This window comes from Hylobates moloch, unplaced genomic scaffold (assembly GCF_009828535.3).
Source record: "Hylobates moloch isolate HMO894 unplaced genomic scaffold, HMol_V3 SCAFFOLD_4, whole genome shotgun sequence".
Lineage (NCBI taxonomy): Eukaryota > Metazoa > Chordata > Mammalia > Primates > Hylobatidae > Hylobates > Hylobates moloch.
Genome location: NW_026652279.1, coordinates 174,407,228 through 174,427,627, shown reverse-complemented (window position 1 = coordinate 174,427,627; position 20,400 = coordinate 174,407,228). Strand labels below are relative to the sequence as shown.

The window sequence follows — 20,400 nt, the reverse complement described above, 5'->3', positions numbered from 1 at the left end:
AAAAAGAAAAGAAAAGAGAAAGGAAGGGAGGGAGGTAGGAAAAGAGAAAGAAAAGGAAAAAAAAAAAAGAAAAAAAGAAAAAAAAAAAAAAAGAAAAAAAAAAAAAAAAAAAAAAAAAAGAAGAAGGCAGGGAGGGAGGGAGGGAGGGAGAAAGAGTGGGCACGGAAATCTGTCTGGCAGGCCGCTTCCCACGGGCCTCCTCCTGGGCCTGCCTGCGCCTGCTCAGGTGCACCTGGACGGGCAGTTTTATGTCAAAAAGCACTGGACGCCCCACAGCTCCTCCTGAACATCCCAGGTCTCAAAAGCGTCAGATGCTCAGAATCAGGACAGGAGGAGGCCGAGAGGTTTCTTCTGCAGTCCAGGTTTGCTTCCCAAGAACAGTCTGCAGGTGCATGAGGCACCTTGACAGGACACGTGAAAGTCTCCACAAAACCAGGTGATGTGGAGTTCTGTTGGGATCTGTGGGAAGACAAGCTCCTCACCCAGGGGCACATGTGGCTGACTTGGGATCTCTGGGAAGACGTGCTCCTCACCCAGGGGCATGGCCTATCTTCCCTCCAGAAGCTCTAAAACCACATAGGAGGGAGTTGGGTCCCCATTTTGGCTGAAACCAGCAAATCTCCAAAATTGTGGATTGCCAGGGTCCTCTTCTCCCCAACAGGAAGAGGACGACCTGGCAGCCTGAGGACTGTAAGGGCATAGGCCCTGCCCAACTCAGTGCTGACTCTCAGGCAGCTGTCTCTGCCACTTCTGGGAGAGAGGCCGAGACCCACCAGTCCAGGCTATGGAGGATCCATCTCTTCCACTCCCTGCAGGACATAACACCCCCAAGTGGGACCTTCCCAATCCACCGTCTCCATCAATCACATCATTAGCCACTTGCCGCAGCCCCTCTCACCAAATTAGAGTAGACAGGGCTTCTTTCTACCACCAGCTCTCCCCCAAGGCTCACGGGGACGTCCTACCATCTTCTCTTCCTGTGACCACATGTGGCGGGGTCAGGCTCCTTCTCCCACTGCTAGAACAGTGGCCGGGGCTCAAAGGAAGTTCTTTCCTAAGAGGAGCTCAGAGGCCCTCTCTGGAAAGGAGTCCTCAGGCCGCCCATCACCACTGCTTCCCTGCGGCTTGGATGCAACTCCCTCTGAGCCCGCTGCTGAGGCCATGAAACCCAGGCCAGCACCACCAGCCCTCAGGAGGGAGTGTGTCCTGGAGGCAGTTGCAACAGAACTCACTTCTTGCAGTTAAAACACACAAAGCACTTGGGGAACCTTCGGTGTTCAAAGTGCAGTTGGACATGCCAGGTGCATTGTGGGTGGGGCCGGGCTGTATGAGAGGGTGGGCCGTGAGAGTTTTCCCGGGCTACGGCTTTAGGACTCCAGTGCTGCTGCTACTGGGAACACAGAGAGGGGTTGCAGCAAGGAGCTCTGTCCCTGTGCACAAGGCCGTGGCCTGAAGTGTCCCCTGGGAGATGACATGGACCAGCCCTGGTGGGGAGGAGGGGTCAGAGAGCAAACAGTCCCGGCTTTGCCCGCCAAGAGCAGCTGAGGTGCTTCCGGGGCTCAGGGTCAAGACAGAAAACATTTTCAGCCCCCCAGCTCAGGGTTGGGAACTTTGCACCAGCTGCCGTCAGCTGGACACCCTGAGATAAGGAGACCCCAAGATGCACTGAGCCCCCAGAGTCCACACCCACTCCCCTTCTCCCAACAGCCCAACAGAGCTTTTGCCCGGCAGATGCGGACCACGGCACCCCAGAGGGCAAGGGACCACGGTGTCCCGGAGTGCAGGGGACCATGGCGCCACAGGGTGCAGGGGACCACGTGGTGCACAGGCCACCAGCACAGGGCCCGGGCACCCTGGGGGCTGAGGTCCAGCCCTCCCCAGTGGGGACCGGGGCTGTGGCCAGGGTTCGCCAACCCCTGACCTGACCACAGTGCACCTCCCCCTGAGGAATGTGGCTCTGGGAAGCCAATGGCTAAGGTCTTGGGAGACCTCCCGCTGAGGAATGTGGCTCTGGGAAGCCAATGGCTAAGGTCTTGGGAGACCCAAGCCAAATATCTGCCCCTGACCACACGGTTGATCGCTCACCAGTGCTGGAGGCTCCCTAAGAGTTTGTAGATTTTTGGCTTACTTCCTCTGGAGAGCATCTTATGTCTTCTCAGTGAGATGGAACAAAAAACGTGAAATATGCAGTCGGGGGCTCACGGCACCAGGGTGTGCGTCTGGCGGCTCAGGCCGATGTGGGCTTTCTCCTCCTTGGGCCGCAAGGAGATGGCGTGATGGGGACCTGGGTGGAGGGAACCACGTGTCCCCTTGCTGGCAGACCCCAGGCTGGCACCACAGAGGCAGGCGGCCCCCACCGAGCCCCGTGGGTCCTTTTCCTCCACGTGGACTCTGGGGCGTCACCTAGGAAACCAGACACATCCCTGACTTGGACGAGGAGCCGGAGCCCCCGGAGATGCCCTTCATGTCATCCGGCATCTGCCCGTCCGAGCGCCACACGTTCAGCTCGCCGAAGATGCCCATCTCGATCATCTCCTCCTGCCAGGGGATGGGGCAGTTGCCAGTGGCAAATTCCTGAAAGAATTCTGTGTCTGTTTTGTCAAAGGCCACACCTTTGACGGTGGAAAAGGCACCCACGTCCTGAATATCCTTCGCGTAGACAGTTTTGGAGTCTGGGATGAAAGGGGGCATCAGCATCCCTGAGGGAGACAGAAAACACAGACGCCAGGCTCCTCGCGGTGGGAAGGAAGCACCGTTTAGCCAAAAAGCCCCCTCCCCCATGGCTCCGAGATGCACAAAGGCCTGGGGCCGCTCTTCCTTGGGGAAGTGTCGCTGCAGCTGACAGAGAAAGCCCAGTGTGCCCAGAAGGCCCCTGGGTTCCCCTGAGACCACACAGCTGGGGCTTGAGTGGGGCGGGAAGAAGCCCGAGATCCCAGGGCCCATTTTGGAGCCTTCTTGTGAAAGGGCCTGGCGCTCGCGTCTGCCTCGTTGGGAGCCTCCCCTAGGGTCTCGTCATGAAGCGGTCTCCTCCCCAAACACCCCTTCCCCTGGTGTCCCCACCGGGGCGTCCCCTGCGCACTCTGCAGACCCCAGACTCCAGGCACTCAAGCACATGCTCCAGTGAACTTGGCAGCTTCCTTCCAACCAGAGTCCCTCCCTGACGCACCGGCCCCCGATGGCCAGGCACAGCCAGTCACAGACATCACTCTCCTCTCAGTGCACCAACCCTGACCCGGCTGGCCCATGCTGGCCCCCAGATAGCCTTTGCGGCGGCCTCAGGACCACCTCCCAGCGCCAGTAAGCACTCCACAGCCACCATGTGGTTCGTCCTCAGCCTCACTTTGACGTCAACACTTCTGGGCTCAAACCCTTCTGTGGCTCAGACTTCCTTACAGGACAGGCAGGGTCTCCTCCTCATCCTGTGACCCCTTGGAGCCCCCTTGGGCTCCCTGACCACAGCCATCCCTGCCTCACTGGGCCTGCCCAGGGCACCTGTCTGGCAGTCACTGCTGTGACCCCAACGTACGAAAGCGACTTCTCGTTTGGGGATCTCCTGCTCCCTGGTCACCCCTGGCCCTGTCCTAAGTTAGTCACACTGCACGTGGCCTGACCCTTCCACCTGACCACAGGGTCCTAAAGGGCATGGCTGTATCTCAGACGCACAAGTGCATGAACACACACACACGTATGCACACACGCATACACGTATGCACACGCACATACACACACATGCACACACATGTATGCACACATGCACATACACACATATGCACACACATGCACACACACAGTATCTTTCACATCTACTTGACGAGCAAGTGCTGGTGGGTGGATGACTTTCTCCCCAGCAGACAGCCTGAGCCGTCGGCCTCCATTTGATCTCAGGCTCCCTCCAGCACCGGGGACGTGGCGGAAGGTGTGGGTCTCGAGGCCCCAGTGCAGCCAGCATGTTTCCTGCCTCCCATCGCATCCAGAGCCCTCTGGCCCAATGCCGGCTCCATTAGCTTGTCCCGGGGCTGGGAGGATGAGTGGAGGACTGGGGGCCTTGCTGGGGGCAGAGGGAGAGCCTTGGGGGTCTCAGGCACTCCTCCCTGCCGACTCTCACAGGCTGGACCCGGCGGACACCCGAGGGCCACACAGCACAGACTCCCACCCTCCCGGGGCTGAGGCGTCCAACAGTACCGGCCTCCAGCTGCCTCCAGTTAAGGTCCTTGAAGAGGGGGTGGGCGCGGAGCTTGTCGCAGGTCTCGTCTCTGAACCCCAGGCGCTTCTCCGGGTCCTTCTCCAGCAGCGCCTCGCAGAAGTCCTTGCTGGCCTGGCTGAACTTATCAGGGTACTTTACAGGCTCTGAGATGATCCGGTGCTTCAGCTCCTTGTTCTCCACCTGCGGGGACACGTGTTGCCTTAGCCCTGCTGGACCCGCCTCTCTTGGGCGGTCAGACCAGACCACAGCTCGTCCCACGAGAGCCACCGCTCACCCATGCGGGTGGAGGACCCATGAGGCCTTGTGCCCCTCCCCAGCACAGCAGCGTTTGAGGGTCCAGTCTCAGGAATGGAATCCTAAAGGCGAAGCTCCCAGGAGCCACAGGTGGGTGCTGTGCATTTTCGGGACTCTGGCTGACCCATCCCCAGCACAGCCACACCCACCAAGGAAGAAGGAGAGATAGGAAACTGAAGGCCAGTGTGGGCCCAGCTGAGGAGCAGCCTCCGTTTTCACTCCGCCACGGTGGACGGAAGCCTCAGTGGCTCCGTCGTCTTCAGGAGCACTGCCAAAGTCTCACTTCCCCACCAGAGGCCCCACCGGTGGGCACAGTGTGAAGGGTGCTGCTCAGCCCCCAAGGCCCCCGGATCAGGCCACCAGTGCTCCTCCCATGGGTTGCCCTGGCAGCCCACGCCTGCGCCACGTCCCACAGACGCAGTGACCGCGGGCGTGCTAGTGTCCCGGGACAACCGTCCAGGGAGGGGGAGCCAACTCCATGTCCCCCAGAGCCCCGGCCTCACCAGTCCCCAGGGGATGAAGCTCCACCCTATGAAGGTGGTTTGTCCTGCTGCCCAGGGTCTGGGGCCACAGTGGGATAAGTCGCCCTCCCTCCTCCGGCCTGCACCAGAGGGACCGACCCCCGCAGGGCCCTCAGAGGCTGAGTGGTGGCGTGCTCTCCGGTGGGAGGGTCTGCTTGCTCTGGGGCACGGGGTGACTTGGAATCCCTCAGCCCCTCCACCCGCAGGCCTCAGGGGCTGGGGGCGTCACCCATCGAAACAGAACAGCACAGCCCACGAGCGAGACCCCAGGACATGAATCTGTGCCTTCCCCACCCCAGGGCCCACAGAACAACTCCCAGGTCTGCCCCAGTAACGACCCCATCACTTCCCCGCCCCCATCGAGAGCCAGGGTGCCAGGGTGGCTGCAGAGACACCTGCTGGCCGCCTCCTACCTTCTCTCCACGGGCTCGGAAGGGTCCTCTGGCCGCAATCATCTCATACAGGGTGACCCCCAGGGCAAAGTAGTCCACAGAGAAGTCGTACTCCTCGCCCTGCAGGAGCTCAGGGGCCATGAAACCTGCCAGCAAGGGACATTTCAGGTTCAGAGGTGGTCACCTCCACAGTGGGCACGCACTCCGGGAATCGCAGGACTGATGCTCTGGGGATGCATCCCCCCGGGGCCTCAGCACTCTCCACATTTGGGGCCAGAAAATCCTTTGTAGAGGGGCCGCCCTGTGTGTCACCGGGTGCCAAGCAGCACCCCAGACTCTGCCTATGGGGTGACAGCAGCACCCCCAGGCTGTGAAAACCAAAAACGCCCCATGCCCATTCCAGTGCTGGGCACAGGGCGGGACTTGTTGACTTAGCTGCACTGAGGCAGCCTTCCTGGACTCTTTTCCTGGGGAGAATCCAACATCACTATCTTGAATTTTCCTCTCGAGCTGGTCAGATCATGCCGAGGCGGGTCTTCCACATTCTGGGAACCACGTTGGAGAGGAGGCCTGGGGAGTCTCAGCCATCGGTCACTCTCCTCTTCCTCAGCTGCCGGCCTGTTCTCCAGTTGTCCAGTGACCCAGGAGTGCTATGGCTGTGTCCTCTCCAGAGAGGCAGTCCCAGTCTTCTGCCAAGAAGGCCCTTAACCACAGGGACTGTGTCAGGATGGAGGAACGGCTCTGGACGCAGCCACGGGGACTCAGGATGGAGGGAGGGCTCTGGGTGCAGCCACGGGGGCTGTTGCAGGATGAGGGGATGACTCTGGGCTCAGCCCCGGGGACTGTCTCGGGATGGAGGGACGGTTCTGGGCGCAGCCGCGGAGACTGCCTCAGGATGGGGTGATGGGTCTGGTCTCAGCTGCAGAGACTGTGTCAGGATGGAGGGACGGGTCTGGGTGCAGCCGTGGGGACCGTCACAGGACGGAGGGACAGCTCTGTGTGCAGCTGCTCTCACACAGTCATTCATCTGCTAAGGCCACCTTTGCATGGACACAGGTGCTGGGCACTGACAGTTCTGCGCCGCTTGAGGGCTCTGGCAGCAGCTTAGCATTCTGCTTCCTTGTGTAAGCTGCCAGCTCCCCTCACCCATCATCAGTCTTCCAGCTGCCATGACGCTGCCGCTCACATCCTCCTTTGAGCACGTGGGTTTGTACTTTTATCGAGATCACTTCACTGCCCCTATCCCGGGACTTCAGGAGGGAAAGCAGATCACATGTGTGTCCAGCCATCAACTTTGTCCACGAGAGTATCTGAGTGGCTGCTTCCCAACACTTTACTAAATTCAAAACACACTTTCCACTCCACACTCTGTGCTCTGGCTCCGCCAGCGGATCAGGGAGCGATGGAGCCGGCAGCCTCGCTCGCACCTCTGTTGGTGTCTTGTTAACGTCAAGGCAGATCTCTAGGCTCAGCGCTTCCACACTCACAAACACCCCTGCTCTAGGTTCGTGCCTGGAAGCCACGCCAGGCTCACATATATCTAGTTTGCTGAAGCTGAGTTCTCTGCCTGGTCCCACAGTCTCAGCTCGAGTCCTCAGCACTCTAAAAGGCGCCTCCCCTCACTGCGGCCTCACTCTGAGGCAGCCAAGCACCTCTCGAGCCCTTCCCGACTGCTCCTCACAGAGAAGACAGAATCCAGTGTGGGCTGCAGCCTCCAGGCACCCCCGCGCTGCTCAGGCTGGCATGGGGTCGTCTCCTCTCCTCCCACCTCTGGCTGAGGCCTGCCCACCTGCCTGGCCTTGTCCACCTTTTGTGGCTCCCTGCAGACCCCGCCAGCTGGGCTGTGCCCTCCCCGGCCCTTCCGCCCTCTCCAGATCATCCCTCCTTCTTCATAGGGATGAGGTTCAAGGCCACAGCCACACACTGAGGCTTCCCTCTCCTTGTGAGCAAGCTTCCCCTCCAGGGTGGAAACCGCAGATCCCGCCTGCCTCAGCTCAGGCACTTCCATGGTCCAGCCCCGTGCCTGTTCCGCGGAGCCGGGGCGTCTCTGAGTGATGGCTGCAGACCCTCCGGGCCCTGCTGCAATGCTGCCATAGCGATGAGCACAGCACTTGCTCCAGCCTGCCCTGAATGCCAGGCACAGCAGTCCACTATACGCCATGAGCTGGCCATGGGTACTCATCGCCATGGGTACTCCTCATCACCATGGGTACTCCTCATCGCCATGGGTACTCCTCATCGCCATGGGTACTCATTGCCATGGTACTCCTCATCGCCACGGGTACTCCTCGCCATGGATACTCATCGCCATGGGTACTCATCGCCATGGGTACTCCTCATCGTCATGGGTACTCATTGCCATGGTACTCCTCGTCACCATGGGTACTCCTCATCGCCATGGGTACTCATTGCCATGGTACTCCTCATCGCCACGGGTACTCCTCGCCATGGATACTCATCGCCATGGTACTCCTCATCGCCATGGGTACTCCTCGCCATGGGTACGCTTCATCACCATGGGTACTCCTCATCACCATGGGTACTCCTCATCACCATGGGTACTCCTCATTGCCATGGTACTCCTCGTCGCCATGGGTACTCCTCGTCGCCATGGGTACTCATCGCCATGGTACTCCTCGTCACCATGGGTACTCCTCATCGCCATGGTACTCCTCATCGCCACGGGTACTCCTCATCGCCACGGGTACTCCTCGCCATGGGTACTCATCGCCATGGGTACTCATCACCATGGGTACTCCTCATCACCATGGGTACTCATGATGGGGATGTGCAGCAACTTGTCCAAGGCCACAGCCCACAGTCCACAGCCCACAGGCCACAGGCCGCTGTCCACAGCCCACAGACCACAGATCACAGACCACAGTCCACACCTCAGAGCCCACAGCCCACACCCTACAGCCCACAGTCCACAACCCACAACCCAGTCCACAGACCGTGGGCTGCCTCCCTGAGTGCTCTGCCCTCTTGTCTCCAGTGGCCACAGCCATGAGCTCTGGGCCCTCCCTCCAGATGGCTGCGTGCTCACCAAGCAGGGTCCTTGGCAGACGTCTGCTCTGGTGAGTCAGACTCCAGAAGAAGTTCAGACACCTGCCTGGCCTCCGAGCCAGCTCTGTGTGGCACGTGGGGCCTGTGTGAGTTATGTCAACTCGCCAGCTGCTACCCAAGTGAGGCCAGGCCGGCACACAGTGGTGGACAGGCCCGTTGGAAGACCCATGACGGATGTTCTGGGACCAGGCAGAGGGGCCGCAGGCTGGGGCATGGGGGCTGCTGGGGCTGGTCAGTTTTGACACTTCTGAGTCAAGGTCCTTCCTGGTCCTTCACCGTGCCTGAGGGCCAGGCTGATGTGACCACAGAATCCTTTTTCCCCAAAAGAGTTGCAGGAACCCTCCTTCACAAGAACCACAGGCCCTGAATATGCCCTACTGGTCCGGGATTACACTGACGTCAGAATTCTGCCCAGACTCCGGGGAGGAACTGCTCACACGATCACAGCCTCTAGAGCCACCCAGAGCCTTCTCAGCTCCCAGGCCGGGCAAGAGCAAGGACCACCAGACCGCAGGCTCCTGTCAGTTCCTGGGCCAAGGAGCCCCCCAGCCCTCCTGGCCTGACCCCCACGATGCCGCCCGGACTGGCGCACCTGTTTGTGCCCCAGGCCTCCTGAGGGACCTGCAGCCACGCAGCGGTCAGTAAATACTGACAGAAAGCGTGAGGGAGCCACCGCTAACTGCTCTGTTCACAAATTCTCCCGCCCCTGAACTCAAACTGAGGACCGCGCATGGCCGGTCCCGCCAAACTGAGGACCGCGCATGGCCGGTCCCGCCCTGTGCACGCCCCTGGGCCGGCACCGCACTGGCAAGGGGGAGTACCCGGACAGGCTCCTGCTGGCTGTGGTGTCTCTCGCTGCGTCGGGGGCTGCGTGGGAGGGTGCGAGGGTGCCAGGAAGAAGGATGCAGACCCTGCGGCTTTGCTGAACTGACACCGGCCTCCCAACCTGCACCCTGACGTCAGCATCTCCAGGTCACTGTGCAGGTGTCACAGCCTGAGCCCAGCCCTGCTGTGTGCACCTGGGGCTCCGAGGAACGGGCGCTGGCGAAGGCATGGGTCCCCCTGGCGGCCAGTCGGGCCCTCACACTCGGCCTGGAAGCTGGGCCCTTTCCATCCGTGACGTTAACTCTTCAAGTCCTGGCCTCGGAGTCCACCACCTGGATCTCCCCGAAATGCGTGAGGGGGCTTCCACCCACGCGCTCACACCCAGGCTTGGCACGGGTCCCAAAGACTCGAGGGCTGCAGCGCCAACCGTTTCTACAGACCCAGAAAGAGGCTTGGATCATCTCACGAAAAGCAGGTGCCACCCGAAGCTTCCTTGAGCCATGGGATCCCCCAGGATGAGCTGCCTTCCAGAAAGTTCTGGGACCTTCGACCACTAGGTGCCTTGCACAGAGCCCTGAGCACTCAGTGGCTACGGAATCCCACATCCAGATTGCAACCCAGCCATGAGGGGTGTGGGCACAGAACTGCCCTTCTTCAGAACTTTGGGGAAACAGTCCTTAGACCCCACCTAGAGATGCACCTTCCCCTAAGTCCAGCTGGAGCAAGGATGTCCCCACTGTGGCCACGGCACAAATACGCCCAGTGCCTAAGCACCAGCATGGGAGGACCCGAAACACCACCGCGCACAAACTCCATCAGGCGACAGCACTGCCTCCCCACAGCCAAAACAACCCCGGGGAAGCGACATTCTCTGGAAATCCCAGCAGAAGTGAGCCCGACACGCGGACCCTCAAGACTGCGGAGAGAGGAAGAACTCAAATTCACGGTGTGGCTGCTGTACACAGGCGTCGGTCATGTGGCATGTGAAGTCTCCTCAGCAAGCCTGTGCACCGAGTGCTAGCAGGAGGCTCAGAGGTTAAGTAAAGCACACAGGCCACACGCCAGCAGGTGCTGGGCCCAGAACACGGACCCCGCTCTGCTTGACTGCGGGGTCTCCTCTCCTCCGCAGGTGCTGCAAGCCTCCCTGCCTGGGGGGAGGTGAGAGGAGATGAGACCTCATCTCACTCATGGGGGAGGCAGCAGGATGCACCGTGCATGTGCACTCACACACAGGCACACAGACACACGTGTGCACAGAGACCCGGGCATGCACACACAGGAACACATGCACACAGGCACACATGCACACAGACACAGGCACACAGACACACATGTGTGCACAAAGATGCAGGCATGCACATACAGGTACACGGGCATGTGTGTGCACAGACACATGGGCATGAACACACAGACACGTGTGCACAGAGATGCAGGCATGCACACACAGGCACACATGCAGGCACACAGACACGTGTGTGCACAGAGACGCAGGCATGCACACAGGCATGCATGCACACACAGGCACACGTGTGTGCACAGACACGCAGGCATGCACACACAGGCACACGTGTGTGCACAGAGACACAGGCATGCACACACAGGCACACGTGTGTGCACAGAGACGCAGGCATGCACACACAGGCACACTAAAAGGAAAGTATCTTGAGACCCAAAATCACTAAACTAAAGGGAAAAGTCAAGCTGGGAACTGCTTATGGCAAACCTGCCTCCCATTGTATTCAAAGTCGCCCTCTGCTCACTGGGATAAATGCTTATCTGATTGCCTCCTCTGGAGAGACTCATCAGAAACTCAGAAGAATGTAACCATTTGTCTCTTATCTTCCTATGACCTGGAAGCCCCCTCCCGCCTTTCCAGACCGAACCAGTGTTCATCTTACGTATGCTGATTGATGTCTCATGGCTCCCTAAAAAGTGTAAAACCAAACTGTGCCCCGACCACATGTCGTCAGGACCTCCTGAGGCTGCCACGGACTCGCGTCCTCAACCTCAGCAAAATGAACTTTCTAAATTAACTGGTACCTGCCTCAGATATCAGGGTTCACAACACTCACGTACACATAAATGCACAACCACACAGACACCCTCAGACACAGGCACACACAGACACCCATGTGCACACAGACACATATACACAAACATGTATGTGCAAGTGCACACGGGCACACACATACACAGGGACGCACGAATGCACAGAGCCTCCCCAGCTGCGCTCAGACCCTTACCTGGGGTCCCTGCGTAGCCCTTGGTCTTGCTCTGTCCGTCCAGCAGCTCCACCGCCAGCCCAAGGTCAGAGATCCGGACATTGCCTGAGAGGCAGACATAGCAGAGTCACCCCTGGCTGCACAGGACAGGCGCCAGCGAGCCCAGAGCCACCTTCACACCACACCACACACACACAGTCACACACCACAGACACCACACAGACACACACACCACACACCACAAACACCAGCACCACACACAGATCACACCACACACCCACACCATACCACACACACACCACCACACCACACATACCATACCACACGTAGACCACACACAGACCATACCATACATACCACACCACACACACACATATCACACACACACACACCACACACAATACCACACATACCACACACACCACACCACAAACACACACACCACATTCCACATACCACACACAATACCACACATACCACGTACCACACCATACAGATACCACACCATACAGGTACCACACACCACACATACACATACCAAGTGACCACAAGGCCCTAGCACCCCAGTCAGACTTACACACACCACACACACCAGACACACCACACAATCACACACCACACACACACTGCACACACACACACACCCCTCACAAAACACATACGCGCACACAGCACACACCATGCACACGACAGTGGCTCCCTGGCTGACAGTGGAGGGCGCAGGGTGTAGGGAAGAGGGCTGGCCATGCTACAGCTGAGGGTGGGTGTTGCCCACCGAGATCCTCCCACCTCGTCCCCCCGCCCCCTGCACACTCTCTCAGGGCCCCGGCACGTGTCTTGCACTTGCCTGACCTGCCGGTGTCGGGAGCCTAAACCCTCGTGTTTATTTCTGAGAAGAATCCCGGTGTGATGCCTCATTCAGGCAGAAGGAAGGTGGGGACTGGGCGTAACAGACTCGCTGTTCCCAGCTAGTTCTGCACCGCAGACCCCTGCACTCACTCCTGTGACTCCCAGTGCCCGATGACACCCCCGCCGTCCATGCAGCCGTCAGCCCTCGTGAGGTTGTGCAGAGACCTCCAAGGAAGCTGCACCCCGCCCTCCTGGTAGCCCTCATCCCTCCCAGCCGAGGGCACCTCCTACCATCATTGTCCAGCAGCACGTTCTCAGGCTTGAGGTCACGGTAGACGATCCGCCGCTGGTGCAGGTGCTCCAGGCCGCAGATGATCTGCGCCGTGTAGAAGACGGCGCGCGGCTCCGGGAAGCCAGGGTTCTCCTCATTCACGTTGTAGATGTGGTACCTGGGGGCAGACACGCGGGAGCCATGCACCCCGGGTTTAATGGGGAATAAAATCATGGAAAGACAGAGCGGGGGCCTCAGAACCACGTCTCTCAGCCAGCATTCTGGTCGTTTTGAGGCCTGGCACCCCCTCGTCCCTGCAGAGGAGACCCCAAGGCCACGGTGGCTGGCGGCGTTAGCAGCTCAGGGACCCTGAACCCCAACTGCTAACGGGGAGAAAGTGCCGTCCATGTGCGTCTCCTGTCTGCCTGCTTCCCGGCGCTGGCCGCAGGTGCTGGGAAACAGCCCAGACTCTCAGGAAGGGGCCAGGCCGAGACTGAGGCGGGATGGGGCTGCGCAGGCCCCGAGTTCATCAGACTCAAGGTGTTTCTTCTCAGCCTCTTTCCGCCCCCATAAAACATCATTTCTTATGTTTTCCACGGACAGGTTTTGCACAGAAGCAAAACCTAACAAATAAAAGAAATGATTTAAACAAGAAATAATTTAAACGAGGTGGCACCAGGAGTATCGTCACAGGAAACAGGAGAGGAGGCCCTGGAGCCAGGCGGACCACAAGGCAGCCGGAGCCACCAGGCCCTCCCTGGGCACCCCTGTGACTGAGCTTCCTAGCACCCCCTCCCCTCCTCCTGGACACCCCTGTGTGTGCACTTCCCAATGTCCCCTCCCCTCCTCCTGGACACCCCTGTGTGTGCACTTCCCAATGTCCCCTCCCCTCCTCCTGGACACCCCTGTGTCTGCACTTCCCAGCACCCCTCCCCTCCGCCTGGGCACCCCTGTGTCTGCACTTCCCAGCGCCCCCTCCCCTCTGCCTGGGCACCCCTGTGTCTGTGTTTCCCAGTGCCCCCTCCGCGTGGTGACTTAGTCTGGACTCACATTCCTCATCTGAAAAATGGGGCCACCAGCCTCACCTGGAGGAATTTCCTTGGAAATTAAAAGCAGGTGAGAATGGGGCATGGTGCTGCCAACCACAGCCATGGTCCCTGCCCACCGCTGACCTTACGGGCATCAGACACTCCGGGTATTTCACACGTGTCGTCTTAATCTTCCGACAATCTTTGAACTTAGGTATTATCTCTCCCCATTTTACAGACCAGGAAGCAGAACCACACAGTGGCTAAGTGGCCCAGCTACCGAGCGAGCCTGTGATCTGATCTCCAACACGGGCCTGGGGCCTGCCTCAGCAGCAAATCCGGGGCCAGGGCTTTGTGGAGGCAGCGCCATCTCCTCTCTGCCGGGGGACAGCAAGGTGGTGGCCCCCAGCTGGACTGATCTTGTCTCCAGCTCCGGGGTCAGCACTAGGAGTGGGCGCTGGGGAAGTTCATCTTCACTGACCCTCCTGGTGCAAGGCCCTCAGCCCTGCAGAGGTCCCCCCGACTGCATCACACATCCCCCACAGCACCACGTGCCCCCCACGCCCACACCGGGGCCACACACAGGACGTGCCCTGTCAGGTTGGGCGCCTCCCAGGTTCCTGCACCGATGTGGGTCCAGGGTGCATTGTTTCAGGAACCGCCTGCCGACAGTGAGAAGGGGACTGTGATGGCTGCAAGGCTTTCCCTCGAGGGCAGGCCTCGGGCCACCATGGCTCTGCACGGGCAAAGGAGCCCCGTCGGGCCCTGGAAACCCTGACCCAGTGGGACAGCGGGGCCCTCTCGTGCCCTCTGGACCAGCCCTTACCTGATGTCGCCTCCGTTCATGATGGTCATCACCAGACAGAGGTCGGCTTTGGTTTCAAACGCGTAAGCCAGAGACACGATGAACCTGCTGTGCACTTTCATCAGAATCTTCTTCTCCACCATAGCACCCTGAAAAGTGAGACGCTGAGTACGCGCTGGCTTTGAATAGGAAAGGGACTAGGTGCATCGCAGAGACCGTGGGCACCCGGCCACGCCCACTGCACACACAGCCACGAGACAGTCGCAAACATGCTTTAAATGCGCCTTTCACAAAGCAATTGCAAATGACTTCAAAACATGCCTGCACCCCCATTTCAGAAAACCAGACATGTGAATTCCTTCACATACAGGGGACTTCTGGTCTTCTGGGCCAGCCTCTGGCAAGGGGAGGCTCAAGACCCAAGGCGGAGCAACATGGGTGAGGACCCCGCCAGCCCCGCCTGCCCAGCAATCCTGCAGCCACAGCCCTCCCTCCTCCTGTCCAGGCCCCTGTGGGCTGCGCTCCCAGACCAGCACCTCCCAAACCACCTCACCACTCTGCTTCGTTTTGTCTTTATTTTGAAACCTCACAATGCTCCATTGAACGAGTCTGTAAGTGTCTGGATAAGGACAGCACATCCCTCTTTGAAGAGGGAATTCCTGATGTCAGAGGCCCCTTTCTGTCTGCACCTACATGGGGAGGTGTTCAGTTGATCTCAGTATGGAGTTCAGTTAGGTGACGGAAGTCAGGAAAAGAGGCTGATTGTCGGCTTAAATTTACAGTTAGATGTGAATGGCACGGTGTGGGAATTAGATGTCAAGAAAGCTAATTTTTAAAAATTACTGCACAACCACGAGGCATAGTCACTCGCCCCAAGTTCCAGGGCGAGAACACGCAGATGTTCCAGGGCCTCCGCCCAGCGCCATGAGCACCTGGTATTTCACCTTCACTAAGGGGTGAGGTCCCGCAGAGCCAGGGTGCACAGTGGCTGCTGCTTAACCCTGAGAGCTTCCTGTGCCCTCAACACAGCTGCGCTGTGGGAGAGGGGCCAGGAGCCACGTGGAGCCAAAGTGCAGGGGGCTGGCTCGGGAGATCACGTCCACACCCGGCACAGCCACTGCCTCTCACCCTTAAGACCTGTAAGCAGCTTCTGCTGATCCTGCCCCAGATGCACAGTCTGACGCCAGCAGGCAGAGCGGATGAAACAGCGTGGACTGCGTGCCCGTCGCTTACTCCCACCCCCGAGGACGGCAGACTCAGGGGAACAGTTCCTGCACCCGGCGTCACGCCAGGCTCCGCCTCACAGAAACTGTCATCAGAGCGAGGCTGCCTCCGTCCTGCCTCAGTTCCTCTCGCATTCGCTGCCATCAGAGGAGCCAGGGCCCTGGAAAGTCTTCCACAGTCATGGCAAAGAATCCGGAGACCCTGCCCCTCTTCAGCCTCCCCTGAGAGGTCCTCTTTCCCCCACACTTGAGGCTACTCTGTGGTTGGTGAAAAACTGACGAGAGAACGTGGCACGTCCCCACCCAAAAATGTGGAGGTCACTCTCCGAGGACGGACTTCTGCACACGGACTGGAAATGCTCATAACCGCACGGCTACAGGGCACCCACATGGCGAGGCTGGCATGCGTGCTCCCTTAGGCACCAGCTGTTAAGGGCCCCGGAGCCCGACAGCGACCTGGGGGCCCTCTGCACCCTGCCGCCCCATCCCTGCACCCTGCCGCCCCATCCCTGCACCCTGCCGCCCCATCCCTGCTGGCCGGGCTGCGCTGCTCACCTGGTAGCCCTTCCTCTTCTTCAGCCGCTTCTTGTTCAGCTTCTTGCAGGCATACAGCTTGCCGGTCGCCTTCATCTGGCAGGCCGACACCTCCCCGAAGCCCCCTTTCCCCAGGACCCTGAAGTCCAGGAACCAGTCCTCCCCCATGGGCTGGGCTTCCAGCCACTTCCACTGCAGGAACCTCAGGAAGTACAGGCTGCCCAGGTACTCCTGGAAGGGGACTTGGCCCAGGTGTGCCAGGGTGGCCTGCAGCAGGGGCTGGAAGAGCCCGTCCTGGATCTCCACGGGCCCCTCCTTGAACTTCGCCACCGTCCCCTCATCCAGGAAGCTGCAGAAGCGTTTGGCCTGGGGGTTCAGGTACTGGGCCAGGATGGTCTGGGCCTTCTGTGGCTGGAGGTCATTATCTGCCGTGTCATAGTCCTCGATGTCTTTCCAGAGCTCCAGGGCTGGCACATGCTTCTCTGCCGATTGCAGGAACTGCTGAAAGAGCTTCTTGCCGATGGGCTGCTGCAAGCACACGCTCTCAAACTCCAGGCTGAGGCTGTCACGGAGGGACTCACACTTGGACAGCGGGGGCAGCTTGAGCTTGGCCAGGTACTTCCTGTCCCGGGAGGGTTGGGAGCTGCTGCCGTCCAAGCTGCCTCGGGCGGCGATGAAGGCAGAGTTGGCCACCACGGTCTCCAAAGACCCGAAATCCATCCCGGAGCTTCCTGCCGGCTTCAGGCGTGAGGGGCCATCGGCCGAGGCCAAGCTGGTGGCACTCACAGCCAGAGCAGGCCTGACCACTGCCCTTGGCCTGTGGCCCGTCCCTGCCCTCGCTGGACGAGGGAGACACCCTGGCCGTGTCGAGGGTGCCTGGGGACCACTGGGAAGCCCCTGGGAGACCGGGGCTGACACAGCACCAGGCTAAATCCCAGCTGGGGTCACGGAGGACGCTTAGGAGTGGCGAGAAGGTGCTAGAAAAAGACAATCCCCTGAGCTGCTTGGAATCCGATTAGATCATTCTGCCCGGCCCCTTCCTCCAAGGGGCCGCCTCACTTTTCCCAGAGAAGGACAAACAACCCCCAGGCTTCTGGGGCCCCTGGCTGGAGAGGCACTCAAAGCTCTGTTCTGAGCTGCCCCGTCCACCCCCTGGCTTCAGCAGCCAGGCTCAAGCCTGCTGTTTCCTTGGGGTGTGGGCCTGACGGAGAGGGTGGTGCTAGGAGAAACCGTAATTTACAAAGCCTGTTTTTCCTACTATATTTCATTTTTATTTTTAAGAAAATAGCAAATGAGAAGAAAACCACCTCATAATAGGAATTTAGACAGGAAAAAAGCCCACAGTGACCAGCTTCTTGGGGGTCTGTAGGTGAGACCACCAGCACTTACTGAGGGGTCAGCTCCCAGTCATTTTTCTTCTTCTCACCTGGGGTTTGCAGGCAAGGCAGGATTGTCAAGAGGCAGTTGCTGGTGACACCAGGACCAGGGAGCAGAAGACCCTGGAGCTACATCAAACCAAGGCCCCACTCAGAGGGATGCATATGGAATACAGCTGGGGCACACCTGGGACACACCTGGAATCCACCTGAGAAACACCTGGGGTACACCTGGGGCACATCTGGGACCCACCTGGGACACATCTGGGGCACATCTGGGACACACCTGCATAGCTGTGGCACACCTGGGGCACATATGGGACACACTGGAGGCAGCTGGGGCACACCTGGGACACACCTGGGCTGCACCTGGGGCACACCTGGGACACACCAGGGGCACATCTGAGACACCTGAAATGCAGGTGGGGCACTTGGGACCCACCTGAGACACACCTGGGGCACATCTTGGACACACCTGGGACAGCTTGGGCACACCGGAGGCACACCTGGGGCACACCTGAGACACCTGAAATGCAGCTGAGGAACACTTGGGACCCATCTGAGACACACCTGGGGTACACCTGAGACACACCTGGGATACAGCTGGTGCACACGTAGGACACACCTGGGACAGCTAGGGCACACCTGGGATATGCCTGGGGCACACCTGAGACACCTGAGACAGCTGAGGCACACCTAGGACACACACCTGGGGCACAGCTGGGACACACTGGAGACAGCTGGGGCACACCTGGGACACACCTGGGATACACCTGAGACACACCTAAGACAGCTGAGGCACACCTGGGATACAACTGGGGCGCACCTGAGATACACCTGGGACAGCTGGTGCACACTTGGAGCACACATGGAATGCAACTGGGGCACACCTGGGATGCAGCTGGGACACACCTGAGACAGCTGGGGCACACCTGGGACAGCTGGTGCACACGTGAGACAGCTGGGGCACACCTGAGACAGCTGGGGCACACCTGGGACAGCTGGAGCACACCTGAGACAGCTGGGGCACACCTCGGACACACCTGCAACACACCTGGGACACACCTGGGGATGGTCACACCAATAGGATTGTCAGCTTCCTGAGGGCATGGCCCTGCCTATCTTATTCCAGCACACAGTAGGTACTCAGTAAAGGTTCGGAGAAGAATGAGGAGGAATTCAGCATGGGATTGGTTCCAGCTCACACAAGGAGGAAGCAAAGTGTCGCAGAAAGGAAGAATGCCGGAGCGTGGAGAGGTCGAGACTGTCAGCCCACCCCATTCCACGCGGGAGAAGAAGCAACTGTGGGAGGGCACTGGGGGCTGCACCTGGCAGGGTCCTCTGTAGCAACCAAGGAGGCCGAAGCGAGGGCCTGCAGACTGAGCCGATGTCCCCACGGCCTCCTGAGGGCTTTGGCAGGTGGATCACGAGTAAATATTTGAGGGGAGTGATATCCCATCGTCCGCCAGGAGCCCTGCACGGGCCCAGCCCTGCCCTTCACAGCAGTGACCTTGGGCCAATCACGTTAACTCCTTCCTGCCTGCTCACCCAATGGGGCAACTGTGGTGCCTTGTGAAGTGAAGCCATCTCTGCTGACGTCTTGCTGCCTGTCCTGGTTCATGCCTCAAACAGCTACACACATGAATCGCCCGGAGACCTCGCTGGAATAAAGATTCTGCTTCAGTGGCCGGGCGGGCCAAGACTGTGCACCTGTAACAAGCTCGCAGGTGGTGCCGATGCTGCGGAGGCGCGGGGTCTGAGGAGGATGGCTTCCTGTTGGACTGGGGGCCGTTCCACCTGCAGTCATAAATATGTTAAACAAACAAAGTTAAAAATATGTTAAACATGCCCATCACAGGGCTTATTCAGTGATTTCAGAGTGAACATGGCTCTCAAAGAGAAGTAAAGTATGTCGTTTCCCAAATTCATTTGGCCCTGGAAATCTCTTTTTAATTAAACTCTTTATTCTGTGATAATTGTGGATTTACATGCAGTGTTAAGAAACAATCCAGAGAGATCCTGTGTACCCTTAACTCCGTCTCCTGTAATGATGACATCTTGCCAAGTAGCGAGGATATTGACATCCATATGGTTGAGACAAAGGCCACCTCCATCCATGGGACCCTCCTGTGCCACTCACAGACGCACCCGTGTTCCTCCCGCCCGCCCTCCTCAATGCCCGGCAACTACGACTTCTCCAAGAACGTTGCATGAATGGAGTCAGACACTATGTAGCCTTTCAGGATCTGCATTTCTCTCACTCAGCACCGTTCCCCAGGTGTCAGCCATTCCCTCCTCCTTGTCTCTGAGGTGTGCTCCAGGGAGGAGGGTGCCACAGTCTGTTTCGCCATTGACCGGTTGAAGGACGGCTGGGTCGTTTCCAGTGTTTAGCTGTAAAGCTGCTATAAACATCTGTGTGGGCCTTTGTGTGAATATAAGTTTCTGTTTCTCTGGGGTAGATGCCCAAAAGTGTCCTAATTGCACGTTTCGTTTTGAAGAAACCAGCAAGCTGTTTTCTGGAGCGGCCGCGCCATTCTAGATTCCCACCAGCGATGGTGAGCGGATCCTTCCTCAGGATCCTCCCCAGAGTTTAGCGCTGCCCCGGCCTTTTGTTTTGGCCGCCTGGTAGGCTTGGGTGAAATGTCTCTTCACATCTTTTGACCGTGTAACAACTGGATTGTTTGCTTTCCTGTCATGAGTTTTGAGATTCTATCAATATCAGATAGTAGTCCTTTGTCAGACACGCGGTTTTCGAATATCCTCTCCCAGTGATAGCTTGTCTTTTCCTCC

The 20,400-nt window shown here is 58.9% G+C and overlaps 1 protein-coding gene across 1 annotated transcript; it reads right to left on the bottom strand.

Moving 5' to 3' along the window:
- Positions 1–2,403: 2,403 nt before the first annotated feature.
- GRK1 (G protein-coupled receptor kinase 1) lies at positions 2,404–16,954 on the bottom strand. The gene is made up of 7 exons (XM_032149211.2): positions 16,256–16,954; positions 14,499–14,626; positions 12,665–12,822; positions 11,546–11,629; positions 5,433–5,557; positions 4,183–4,384; positions 2,404–2,699 (listed from the first exon to the last, which is right to left on the bottom strand). The coding sequence occupies exons 1-7, from the start codon at positions 16,952–16,954 to the stop codon at positions 2,404–2,406; spliced, it is 1,692 nt and encodes a 563-aa protein (XP_032005102.1).
- Positions 16,955–20,400: the final 3,446 nt, after the last annotated feature.

Excerpts from the sequence above, each read along its gene's own strand:
- GRK1 (XM_032149211.2), bottom strand. The coding sequence starts at position 16,954 with ATGGATTTCGGGTCTTTGGAGACCGTGGTGGCCAACTCTGCCTTCATC. Across the intron at positions 14,627-16,255 it reads AGAAGAGGAAGGGCTACCAG|GGTGCTATGGTGGAGAAGAA; the intron begins GTGAGCAGCGCA and ends CTCACTTTTCAG. Across the intron at positions 4,385-5,432 it reads TCCGAGCCCGTGGAGAGAAG|GTGGAGAACAAGGAGCTGAA; the intron begins GTAGGAGGCGGC and ends GTGTCCCCGCAG.